Source organism: Phodopus roborovskii, unplaced genomic scaffold (genome assembly GCF_943737965.1).
Source record: "Phodopus roborovskii unplaced genomic scaffold, PHOROB, whole genome shotgun sequence".
Classification (NCBI taxonomy): domain Eukaryota; kingdom Metazoa; phylum Chordata; class Mammalia; order Rodentia; family Cricetidae; genus Phodopus; species Phodopus roborovskii.
The window spans coordinates 49,064,817-49,077,690 of record NW_026126407.1 but is presented as its reverse complement, the minus strand read 5'-3'; the positions used below and the strand labels follow the sequence as shown (position 1 = coordinate 49,077,690).

Genomic DNA, 12,874 nt, shown 5'->3' with positions numbered 1-12,874 from the left:
ATGGGCCAGGTCTAAATAGCATCATAATATCAAAAACAGAACTGACAGTCATCCCATGGAAGGAACACCCTGGAGTCATCTAGATCAATTACCAAAAGAAAAATTACATTTATCAAAGAGGTGGGGAAAAAAAAAAAAGACATTGAGTCTGTCAGTGGTGGTACAAGCCTTTAATCCCAGCCAGCATTCAGGGGGCTGAGGTAGGATTGCTGAGTTCCAGGCCAGCCAGGGCTACACAGAAACCCTGTTCTAAAAAAAAAAAAAAAAAAAAAAAAAAGATGTTGCATATTGAGTCTGGGATGTAGCTCACTTTGAAGAGTGCTTGCCTAGCATTCCCTGGGTTCAGTCTCTAGTAGTATGGTGACTGATGCAAAGGCAGGTGCCACCACCACAGTTAGCAATCAGTCACATGTCTAAGGCTAGCCTGTACTACACATCGATTTCCAAGCCAACCAAACTATCTCAAGAAAAATAAAGACAAATTTTGTATGATTTCATTTATATGAACTATTTAGCACAAACAAGGTCATAAATCATAAGTTAGAGGTTACTGTATATATGGTGGTTACACACCATCAATCCTAGCAGAAGTAGGTGGATCTGAGTACAAGGCCAGCCTGGTAATAGCAAGTTCCTGGACAGCCAGGGCTATATGGAGAGACCTTGTCTCAAAAGAGGGTTGGGTGTGGGGGCTGTAGAGATGGCTCAGTGGTTAAGACCATTTACTGCTCTTCCAGAGGACTCAAGTTCAGTCTCCAGCACCAACATCAAACAACTCACAACTGTTTGCAACTCTAGTTCCAAGAAATCCAGATCCCTCTTCTGGTCTCCACAGGAACCAGCACAAATACGTTCACACAGACACATACACATGTACATAAATTAAATAAATCTTTTTAAAAGGGTGGGCAGGGCATGGTCAAATAGGCCTTTAATCCCAGCAATTGGGAGGTAGAGGCAAACAGATCTTTGAGTTCTAGGCTAGCTTGGTCTAAAGTGAGTTTCGGAGAAACCCTGTCTCAAAACACTGACATACACATATTACAACAAAAAAGAGAAAAGGAAAGGAGGAAAAGGATAAAAGAAGAGAGGGTCTTCTGTAGTTGGGTATTTTTTTACTTTGCTCTTTGGGGGCCTCCCATCCAGCTCCCATATAAATACATGGAGATTTATTCTTATGAATGCCCGGCCTTAGCTTGACTTATTTCTAGTCAACTTGTCTTAAATTAACCTGTCTACCGTTTTTCTCTATGTCTTTCTTTACTTCGTACTCTGTTGCTGGCTGGCTATGTGGCTGTGTGGCTAGCCCCTGGCATCATCCTCTCCTCCATTTTCTCAATCCTCTTCTATTTATTCTCTGCCTGGCAACCCTATTTCTTTCTCCTGCCTAGCTATTAGTTGTTCAGCTCTTTATTAAACCAATCAGGTGGGTCTTTTGTTTTATTTTGTTGTTTTTTGAGACAGAGTTTCTCTGTAGCTTTGGAGACTGTCCTGGAACTTAATCTGTAGACCAGGCTGGTCTCAAACTCCACCAACCTCTGCCTCCTGAGTGCTGGGATTAAAAGTTGGCACCACCATGGTCTGGATCCAATCAGGTGTTTTAGACAGGCAAAGTTAGCACAGCTTCAGAGTTAAACAAATGCAACATAAAAGAATGCAATACATCTCTGCATAATTAAATATTCCACAGCATTAACAAATGTAACATATCTTCAGTTAATATTCCACAATAGTCTTCAGCATTTCAGAAAGCCTGCACTGAGTAGCAAATTTCACCGGACCAATAGGATCTCTTAAGGGATCACAGATGTGAGGTCTATCTCTAAAACCTAGGAGTCAGTCTGATCTCTACCTTCCTACCCCCTCCCAAATTCTGATTCTGATGCCCTGAGCCCGCAGCCCCCAGCACAGCAGGGACAGGGGTGAAAATGATTCCTGGAGCACCTTAATTGTGGTCAGTGCATTTACAGTCTTTATTGTAAAGAAAATTGCAGTTGTAACAGGGACACTGAAAATACACAATCACGGATTGTTCTTTCAGAAGAGAGAGGAATAGATCCATATATACAAAAATTGTAAACATGTTCACTTAAATAGCCACATAATTGGTCTATGCTACAACATACAGGGTTGTCATTCAACTGCAACTCCACAGGGAGGCGTTTTGTCTGGAAGAATGAGCTATGGCCACGCATTTGGTTTTGAATTGATGTGTAAAGCCAGCTTCAAGCAATGCATGAATGCTATGCACAGGGACCTGGTCTGGGCCTTAAAAGGGAACAGATGATAGAATAGGGAGGGACTGGTTCAGGAAGTCAAGGTTAAGCCATTTACAGGAATGACTCTCTCCAGCAACACCCTGGGCAGATGAGACCTTTAGTCCTCTTCTTATAAGAGGCCTGTCATCCAGGTACCCAGCTGTCTCACTCCTCCCTAGGGAAGGTCTTCTTACTGAAGGGTGGGTACTCAGTCCCATAGCTGTCTATGCCTTCCTGGCCAGAAGCACTCACACCTGGGCAGGAGCCACACAGAGGGGGGCAGCTTATGGGGGCACTATGAGATGAGACCTGAAGACTTAATCACAATCACAACACCGACAGGGCTGAGCTGCTCTAGGGATCCTGCAAGAGGAAGAAGAGGAAACCTCTGGACAGGGTGGACCTCCATGATAGGAGCCAAGGTAGTCACTACCCACGGGGACAGAGAACTGGGAACAAGGGCCATAACCGCCTAAGGGTGCAAGTAGTCTCCCTCTCCCTAGTCATCATAAGCCCTTGCACCCTGCCCTGGAAGGCAACTGGACTTCTGACCCTAGAGTGGACGGTAAAGCCCATGAAAGGAATGCCTCCCAGGGCAGCCCACTCCAGGCAGTACTGTTTTCTTCTGAGGGCCTTAGGGCTGGGACCTCTAACTAGGGGGAACTTTGTGGGGACAGTCCTGGCACCCCAGGGAAGCTACTCCCCTTGGTCCCAGAGGCCCACAGCAGCCACCTTCTCTGTCCTTGGCACTGGGACGGTAGGACCCAGGAAAGGTCCCAGGAGGCCTTGAGGCCTACGATGGTGAGGTGGCCTTCTAGCCCTGGCCTGAGCCTAATAACTATTAGTAGGCAGGCACCTGGTACCCTTTGGGGCTGGTGTCCAGGGTTTCGGTGAAGGGAGGGCTCTGGTATGTTTCTGTGCCCTCCACACCACTGCCCACTGGGTAGCCTGGGTAGCCCTGGGCAGCCCCAGCACCCAGCTGATCCGTGGCGAAGAGAGACATATCGGTGCCCAGGCGGAACCGCTGCAGGGCCTTCACGGTGAGCGCCACCTGGATTGGAGAGCCAGGGTCAGCTGGAGTGAACCCGGATACACTGCTGGCCCCACCACCGACAGGACCCACACTCACCCAGCTGAGGATGGAAAAGAAGCTGAACGTGATGGCGGCCCGCGCTGCATCCCCAGCCTGCGCAGTGCCTGGCCCTGGCGCTGTGCGCTGCCACTGATTGGTGAGGAAACAGAAGCCTACGAACCACAGGAAGGACCAGACCCCTGCAGGTGGGGACTGGTGATCAGATGGTGTTCCATCACCAGAATTTGTGCTCTAGTTGAACCACAGGACCTCGCATTCAGACAAGGTGCAGTGAGTGTCCTTCGGATTCGCCACCAAATCCCCATTTATGAGACCTCCAAGCCCCGCCCCCCTCACTGCCCAGCCTTGTTCAGCGTGTCAGGGATCCTTTTCAGTGCCCTGAGACCTCGGGCTCTCCCAATGTAGGACTCCCTGTGTACCTCTAGGTCCGACCCTCTTGTGGTTGGGTCCTACTGAACCAAAACCCTGAGGCGCATCTCACAGCCTGCTACATACTCCCAGCAGGAATCCCCGCACCTGGTCCCATTTCTTAAGACGCCCAGTCACGTCCCAGCAAAGACCCTTGGATCTCCACGATTGAGTCAGGTTGTATGCCCCTCTAGCTCAACCACCAGCCCCACTCTCTACATTAGGCTCCGCCTCTCACCGCTGGCTTCGCCCACCTGAGAAGCCCAGATCCAGCAGCACTGCGCGGCGGCGGTCTCGAACGCTGCTGATCTGCTGAAAGCGTACGTCCAGCAGCAGGAAGGCCGCGCAGGCGATGAAGGCCCCGAGACCCAGCACGATGCCGAAGCGACAGGCGCCCGCATTTCCGTTGAAGACACAACGCAACTCTGGACCGCTGTCCGAATTCACATAGCCCTCGTTGACTATGGGCCCGAACACAGCAATAGAGAACACCTGCAGGCAGCAGATCTAGTTTAGGGCTGCCTAAGGCATCAGTTGCTCCTGTCAAGAGCCCAAGTCTCCATGCCTGTCCTAGAGTTTCCCTGCAGCACTGAACCCATCGTTCCACCCTCTTGCATACTGAGGAATTACTGAAGAAGCTGCATACCTTTAATTCCAGCACTCAGGAGGCAGAGGTCAGCGGATCTCTGTGGGTTCTAGGCCAGCCTGGTCTACAGAGCTAGTTCCAGGACAGCCAGAGAGCTACACAGAGAAACTGTCTCAAAACATTAAAAAAAAATTCTTTTTAAAAATCAGAGGAAGAGAGCCTTGGCTACATAAGGCACCAATAGAACAATAACACAGGACTGATAAGATGGCTCAACAGTTAAGAACACTGGGTACATTCTCCTATAGGACCAGGGTTCAATTCCCAGCACCCACAAGGAAGCTTATGACTGTAACTTAGTTACACAGGATCTGATGCCCTTTCTGGCCTCTGCCAGTATCAAACACACACATGGTTCACAGACATACATGCAGGAAAGTACCCATAAACATAAAATATTAGAGTCACTACTCTTTTTACCCCCTGTATAAGGAGGCATCGGGTTCCCACAATGAAGCCATTTCTCAGGGTCACATGACTGCTAAAGTTGTGACTCTTCTGCAGGCCTTGGAACCTATGGCCTCCCAGAATAGACATAAAACTGCAGAGAAGGTGATGCATGCTTTTAATCCCAGCACTTGGGAGGCAGAGGCAGGCAGATCTCAGTGAGTTCAAGGCCAGTCTGGTCTACAAACAGCCAGGGCTGTTAAACAGAGAAACCCTGTGTGAAAAAAAGAAAAGTGTGAAGACAGGAGCTTTCACCTATATAGATGACTTCCAGGGTTGTGGTGGGCCAGGGCACTGTTGAGAGTAAAGTCAAGGGACAGCTATCTAGAGAAATATGCAAATATGCCAGGCTCTTCCCTTTTGAACGGACTTCTGCACAAGCTGTCTGTCTGCTCTTCGGTTTACCACACCGAGTAAACTGACCTGACTAGGAATGCTGGGTCCAAGAATGTCTACTAGCAATAGTGAACATCAGAAATGACCCCCATGAGTAATCAGTTACAGAGTCAAGTAATCAGTTATATCAATCAAGAGATTTGTGATCCAAAACTGACAACTGACTTGTAAGGTTTGGGTGGTCCTCAGTACCTCCTGCCTACCAGTGGCAGGATGGAAGCAAACTAGTCATTTTAAACACACATTTCTAAGTCTAGGCAGTCCGGGGTTTCCAAGAAATGTCCTCTAGTGTCAAATCGTATTTGACTCCTTTCTCACCAAAACTCCTTGATAATGTAGTTATGGAAAATGCCACAGCATGGACATGTCCCTCGAGAGCAATCTACAAGTCAGGACCAGAAGAGTCTTGCTTCAGTCCATGAAGTCTTGGGGGAAGGGGCTGCCCCACCCGGGGAAATGCCCTCCTCCAAGACAGGCATTGAGATTAGATGAGTGCCCGCTGGACAAAATCCAGAACTTGGCACCCATCTCCTAAATCTTCTGTCCTAGGGGTTAGGACAGGCAAGACATGCATAAGTGGGATAGATTACCCCCAGTCTACAGCTTCCATGCCATTTCCAGGAAGCCTTCCCAGATGAGCCCCCTTGCCCTCCTTTAACTCACAGCTAGGGGGTCTAGGAAGACCACCTCCCTTCAATTGAACCTGATGGATTTATGATCTGGCAAAGGGAAGGAACTGCGCATTCCTCCTTGGTTACCATACTCCCATCTCCCATCTGGAATTTAGTCCCTGAACCCTTTGGAGAATCACATTCACAACCCTCTGCGCGCTTCCAGGTTTTGCGAACCGGGAAAATGAAGAGAAAGCTGAAGAAGGGGACTGGATTATACCTAAAGATAAATTGAGGGCAGGGGGAGACCAGTGATGACCTCTCAAGGTCTATTGGTAACAGCCGGCCCTTCCCCCGCCCGCAGGTGGGCGCGTCTAGCCATGTGACGTCACCCCAACCTGCGGCCGGGGGGGAGGGGCCGGCGGAGAGAAGGGTGAGGGGTGATGGGCAGGGGTCGGGTGAGGGTGGGAGACAGGGCTGCCAGGAAGATGGGGAACTGGGAATGGGCTTGTTTAGGGGCCACTCACCCAGGACACGACCCGCAACAAGGTCTGCGGCCGCCGCGCGAAGCTCACGGGATCCAAGGCAGCTCCTGCACGGCCCGCGCCAAAGGAGGCTCCCTCCATGGCGGGACCTGTGCCTTCTGTCCGTTTGTCCCGCCGGCCTGCCCTGCCCGACACCGCCCGGGGCTGCTGCTGAGGCTGCTGAGGTTGCTGAGGCTGCTGATGCTACGGATGCTGCCGCTGCCGCCGCCTCCCGGGAGCGCGCGTCGGCTGCGGCGGGGGCGCGCGGGGCGGGGCCGAGCCAGCGCCCCCGACTAGGTCCACGCGCCAGGGGCCTGAGCCCTGCCCTCCGTCCTTCCTGCTTACTGTTCCCTGTATGACAGAGTCGGAGATGAGTACATTCTCTGGAAAGACTAAACGAGGTTTAGTCATGGGTTTTAGAGGTAGGCAAAAGAAGGTAAGGACTGAGCCAAGAGCATCCACACAAGGACAAGCACATCACCCTGCTTTTCTGACCTGGAGGGCCTTTTGGTGAAAATAATGGGAAACTGAGGCATAGTATCTTGCTTTTTGTATTCAGAGAAAGAGAACCAGTCCCCAGCCCCTAGTTTTAGAAGACCTGGGGCAAGTCACTGGGGGCCTTTCTCATTACCCCTTTAATATGATAGAAAAACCAAAGAACATGTAAGAAAAGAAGACCCTGACCTCTCTCTGGCTGAGAATGAATAAAATATTAGCTCAGAGATGTGGTACGCACTTGTATCGCCTGTGGCTCACATCCCCACTGTATTAGGGTTTCTCCTTCCTAACAGGGTCAGGTGAAAAAGAGTGGTGTCTACCTTCAGGGACACTCGTCTGGGAGGCAGGCCAGCAGTGAAGGGTGAACATCTCTGTTCTCTTCCTCTGGCTGGGTCTTGTCTTTCATAAACTCTCCATCTCTGGTCTCCAGGATTGATCTGTAGCTATTTAATCCTGAGTGCAAGGAGGGGAGAAGCAGCAGAGCTAAGATCTTGTCCTGGATGTTACCTCCTTACCCTGGCTACTGCTGGAACCCCACAGACCTACTTTATTCTCTTTCAGTGCCGGGATGGTAGGAGACTGAATGACTCTATCTTCATGGTCACAGCAGAAGTTGGGTTATAGTAAAAGATAAAGAGTGAGGCCCCTAGTCGTATCTCTGACCAGAGCCAGGTATAAGCATAGTTTACACATACTAAGACTGTGCAGGGCCAAGCACTTCACTGAGGGAAGTATAACTGAAAGTACCTAGTCCAGTCCCGTAGGAAGCCCACTGGTTCTAGTATGAAACATTTTTCACCCTAGTTGGACACAGATGCAGCCCCACCAGTTTGGTCAACTCTCTGATACCTCCAATCGCATCCCATCCCCTTTTAGCCATGGGCAGATCTGTTCTTACCCATTTTCCCCTTTTCCTCCATAACTTTCTTCAGCACCCAAAAATACAGCACATTCTTTGAAAAACAGTTTTTGGTGAGACTATAGCCCAGTGGCAGAATGCCTGCCTAACATGCATGGGGGTCTTAGATTCAGTTCCCAACATCATCAAACAAAAGACATTGATCACATTTCTAAGCTATTACCCATCTATTTCTAGTATCTCTCCCTTCCCCCCTTTCAATCAAAACCCCCACTATAATCAAGCCCTCACTATAATCAAGCCCAGGCACTCCACCTCCCATTTCAGAATCAAGTTTGATTCTCCTGGTTCATCCATCCAGCTTACACCTCCAGTGTCTACCTCATAGACTTTTTACTTCCCCATTGTTGGTAATAAGACCTAGGGTATTATCCAAGCCAGGCAAGCATTTCCCTCTGAGCTATATCCGTAGCCATTATGAGCCTCTTCTTGAAAGTCCCTTTGCTGTCCTCCATTTGCCAGATCTGTGGGCTTGAGTGGCCCTGTGACCTTCTCCCTTAGTTGACAGGGTCTCACTATGTAATACTGGGATTAAAGGTGTTTGCCATCGTGCTTTGTTGCCTCTCTTACTCTGTATGTGCTGACAGCTCTCCAATGCCAGCTCAAACCATTTCCTTTCTTTACACTACATTTCCACTGTCTTCTCCTGGATGCCCTTTGAACAGGAACAAAATGAAGGCTTTGATTTTTTAAAAGTAAATGTATTGAGTTATTGGTTTGCCCTCTCTCATTTTTAAGACAGGATCTATGAAGCCCTGGCTGACCTGAACCTCAGTAATGTAGACCAAGCTGGCCTCTAACTTCAGAGATTCAACCGTCTCTGAGTCCTGAGGCGAAAGGTAAAGGCCTTTATTTTTATCTTAAACCAGGCAGTGGTAGCACACACCTTTAATCCCATCACTCAGGAGGCAGAGGCTAGTGGATCTCTGTGAGTTCAAGGACAGCCTGGCCTACAGAGAGAATTCAAGGCCAACCAGGGATACACAGAGAAACAGAAGGGGACCAACAGACAAGGACAACAAATGTGTTTTGAGTGTTTGGCCTGTATGTACTTGTGTGGGCTTTTGTACCTGGTACCCATGGAGGCCAGATGTTGGATCTCCTGGGACTGGAGCTACAGATGGTTGAGTTACAATGTGGGTACTGGAAGAGTAGCCAGCATAAGAAAATCATACACAAGCTAGTCCTCACCCACAAAAAGGCCAACACAGGAAAGAATGATGTAATTATGCCGAGGACTGAGGCACCCACTGCTGCTAGGATGTTCTAGTTGGGAGCCTAGCCCAAGGATAGATTGAGCTGAGCAGATTCAAAGGAGCCCAATAACTAGAGGGTGCACACTGAGCATCCAGAAGCCCCCTGGTTGTCTTCAGCTTCTCACCATGAAGAGCTTGCCTCAGCTGCTCCATAGTGACTTCTGTCATAACTTCAAACAAGAGAATCCAACTAATCACAGACAAGCAATAGCAGGTCTGTCCATCACTGTAAATCAAAGCACACAGAAACCAGGCCCTAAGTCACTTCATTTTATTTTTGTCTCAAACTCTCAGAAGTAGAAGTTCAGGATCATCTGCTGACAGGCATGTCATAGCTGTAGACCATGTGCCAGGCAGGCAGGATGGTAGATACACCCTAAGTGAAGAGCCCTACTAGAACTTGGAACAGAATATAGACTAGACAGCTCAGTACCATGCTTCAATTCTGAAATGGCACAGAGCTGCCAGTTTTGTAGGCACCCCTGGCTATATAGTAGGAGGGCAATGGGCTACCCCATCTTCCTATAGGGCAGCTATGTCCTTGTGTATAATGGGCAAGAGGCTGTATTATAAAGGGTATAGGGCAGCCTGAACTAAGTATACTGCCTCTCATCTCTAGTCCCATGGGGCCCAGCCACCTCCACTTCTTAGTCCTGTGGGTTAGGTTCCCATTGGCAGCATCCTAGGGATCCCTCCCCGCACATGGGAACAAGCTTTGGCTCAGATGCACTTTAATCAGCAGGCTGTCCCTCTCTAGCCAGGTCGCCCATGGATCCTGGCTAGATGCCCCACATGCTCTGCTGACAGTCTTCTAGTCACAGGAGCCGTCCTTCCAGCCGTCACGCCATCGCTCATCTACTCTCGAACAGTCAAAATCAGGCTTGCCCAGCTTCCGATTCACCTCATTGTGCAGGCGGCACAGCCACTGGCTGAAGGAGACCCGAGTGCTTGTGTCTGGCTGGTTCCTGTCTATCCTTTGTGACAGAAGCACAGGAAGAACATAAGATGTTGACTCCTCTGCCCTTGCCAGGGCTGGGGCACTGCTATGAATTAAACTTGGGGATGCCTTTATGCTCCAAGGGGATATGAAAGCCAAGAGCAGGGTTGACTCTGGAGTTTCCTGGACTTGGGCAATTCCCGGGGCCACTCACCTGACTTGGCAAGAGGCCAAAATAAAATTATACTAAAGCAGGCAACTTTACAACCTTGTAACAATCAGGGAGCCTCACCCCATGGTCTCTAGCCCCAGGCACAGTGTTTCTTAGCACCAGGGGCCCAGTTCAGAAGAGATTCCCCCTCATTCCTAACTGTCCAGGCTTCAAATAGCAAGTGCAAGTGCCTAACAGGTCCAACCTAGAAATACCTACAAAGAACAGGTTAGGCTAATGAATGACAGAAGTTTATTTCATCCCCATTTTTAAAGTCAGTAACCACACCAAGAGATTAGGGAAGTTGGGCAACATGGAATCTGAGCTAATCTGCCAATGAGGAATAAATAAAGGAAAAGGGCTGGGAAACCCTTCCTAAAAACCCTAAGGCTAATGATTCACAGATCTGGGGGCTCTGAGGAGGAAGGAGAAGGCTACCATGACTCAACATTCCTTTGGGTGGTCACTTTCCTAGCAACCTGCTACCTCTGCATCTATTTGTCTAGTCCCCTCTTTATGGCATTAGCCAGGCCCCCTTTAGGGCCTTCCTGGCAGAGGTACAGCACACTTACCTCTTCCTTATGTCTTCCGCACACTCCTCGCAGGGGTAAAACTTGGAAAATATATGTATGAACTGGGCCATATCTTGCTGTTGTTCTGGGGTGGGCATGTCCGGGTAATAGGCGGCCAGCGTGTGGAGGAAAGCCCAGGTGTGGCGACCCAATTCCTCCCGATCCTGCGGACAATCCTCCCTAAACTTGACGTCCCGCTGCAGAAGTAGGCCGACCAAGAGTCAGTTCATTCTTCCCCAACCAGAAGCCCACAAAATTCCAACCCAGTGACAGATTGCTTGTGCTGCACGCCAGAGGCTCTGGGTTCGGATTCCCAGTATCATCAAACAAATAAAAGAAACAAGAATGCTCCCTTTTACAGTTGCCGATCAGCCAGACAGTGGCTGATGGCTGAAAGCTCAAAGTTCGAGCCTAACGGTATGTGTGGGTGAGGGGGTGGACATGTTTAGGCATAGTCAACCCTGAGGAAACCCGGTGTGGGGCGGGGGACCGGGACGTCAGGCGGGGCATCTGCACCTTCTGCTGGGTCCGCATCCACGACTTGAAGTCTACACAGGCCCGGCACGGCCGCTTCCCGTGCTCCAAACCTTGCGGCGCCGGGGCCGAGGCAGAGGCGGCGGCGTCCCTATGCCCCGTGCGGCGGCCCCGCGCGTCAGTCACCGAGTCGTCTGTCATCTCAGAGCGCGCGCCGCCGGGCAGGAAGGAGAAGAGACTGCTACGAGAGGAGCCCGCGGGCTCGCTGGGCGCCGCCATCTTGCCGGCGTACGGACGGCGGGGCCAAGGGGGCCTCCAGAAGTACCGCCAGGCTAGCGCGCACGCCACTGCCAGCGCGCGGCGGCCGGAGCGGGAAAGGCTGTCCGGGGCCGGGCTCACGCTGGGGCAGGAGGCGGAGCCTGGCGGCGGGGCGGGGCTGGGGGTCGAGGCGGCGGCCCCGGTCGTGGCGGAGTGGGAGGTCTCGGCGCGGGAGGAGGCGGGGCGGGAGGCCCGGGCCGAGGCGGCATAGGGGGATGCGGCTCGGGCTCGGCTGGTACTCTTGCGCCTGGCTGCCCGCCGCGGGCCGGGCGTGCGTGGTCCATGACGGAGCTCGGATTTCCTCCAGAAGTGTAGTGTGTTGTGGAAGGTGCGCTGCGGCCCCGCTGAGAACTCGGGCTGAGACGTGGTCCGAGATGCTTCTCGCGTTGCCCCCATCGCTCGACTCAGGCCCTTACCTGCGGCCAAGTTTGGGGCCTTTCTGCCGTACAACGCGCCAACCTACACGCTTCTGGGTGCTTGGCAACGCGCGGCGGGGCGTGGCCTCACAGAGACCAGGCAGTGCCAGTGGCTGGGGTCGACTTTTTCCACTAGTAACTCGGCCCCGGCCACCTTGGGAGAGGCCCGGAACGCGTCCCCATCCTATAACGTCTGTGTGTGTGTGAGTGTGTAGGGTAGATTTATTATGCCTATTTCAGCCTCAGAATTTTTTTTTTGAGACAAAGTCTCATGTAACTTGGGCTAACTTGGAATTCTGTATGTAGCTGCCACTTAAAGTGCATGCCTTAAAAGCCTGGGCCGTCACAGGAAGAATTCCTTTCCCTGCTTCCATGTATTCATTCATTCATTCTGCAAATGTTTGTACAGTTGTACTCTGCTACAAGTGCTGTTTCTGGCACTGAGTGGAACAAGGAGCAAGTCTATGTCCTTGGCCTCTTTAAGCCTTTGACCAGTGGTGAAGATGTAAATTTTATTTACAAACTGATGAAAGCTGTGTGTAGGTTGTAGGAATTTAGCTCTCCTAAATAGAAGGCCCTTAAGCACAGGCCCCATAGAATGAGGAACCCGCTCAGGCTATCCGAATTTAGCAGAAGCACCAAGGCCGCTGGGGGCAGGTGGAGGCTAGGATCCAGAGTTGGGCAATGGCCCAACCAACCATGCTAGGTATTGGGATTTGTTCTAAAAGCAATGGGAGATGTTGGGCAATTTGAGACAAAGCTGTCTTGGCCTGATCCCATTTCTACTTGGCAAGATTTCTTCTATTTTGTAAGAGTGGCATTTTTGCCAGGGTTTCTCTATCTAGCCTTGGTTGTTCTGGAATTCGCTCTATAGGATCAAGAGATTCTCC

At 50.7% G+C, this 12,874-nt stretch overlaps 2 protein-coding genes across 2 annotated transcripts; both read right to left on the bottom strand.

Moving 5' to 3' along the window:
- Positions 1-2,855: 2,855 nt before the first annotated feature.
- Syngr3 (synaptogyrin 3) lies at positions 2,856-6,582 on the bottom strand. Its single transcript, XM_051181185.1, has 4 exons — positions 6,387-6,582; positions 4,014-4,251; positions 3,388-3,530; positions 2,856-3,309 (listed from the first exon to the last, which is right to left on the bottom strand). The coding sequence occupies exons 1-4, from the start codon at positions 6,483-6,485 to the stop codon at positions 3,100-3,102; spliced, it is 690 nt and encodes a 229-aa protein (XP_051037142.1). The 5' UTR covers positions 6,486-6,582; the 3' UTR covers positions 2,856-3,099.
- A 2,729-nt stretch (positions 6,583-9,311) lies between these two features.
- Gfer (growth factor, augmenter of liver regeneration) lies at positions 9,312-12,032 on the bottom strand. Its single transcript, XM_051181184.1, has 3 exons — positions 11,293-12,032; positions 10,777-10,973; positions 9,312-10,030 (listed from the first exon to the last, which is right to left on the bottom strand). The coding sequence occupies exons 1-3, from the start codon at positions 11,962-11,964 to the stop codon at positions 9,868-9,870; spliced, it is 1,032 nt and encodes a 343-aa protein (XP_051037141.1). The 5' UTR covers positions 11,965-12,032; the 3' UTR covers positions 9,312-9,867.
- Between the last annotated feature and the right edge of the window lie 842 nt (positions 12,033-12,874).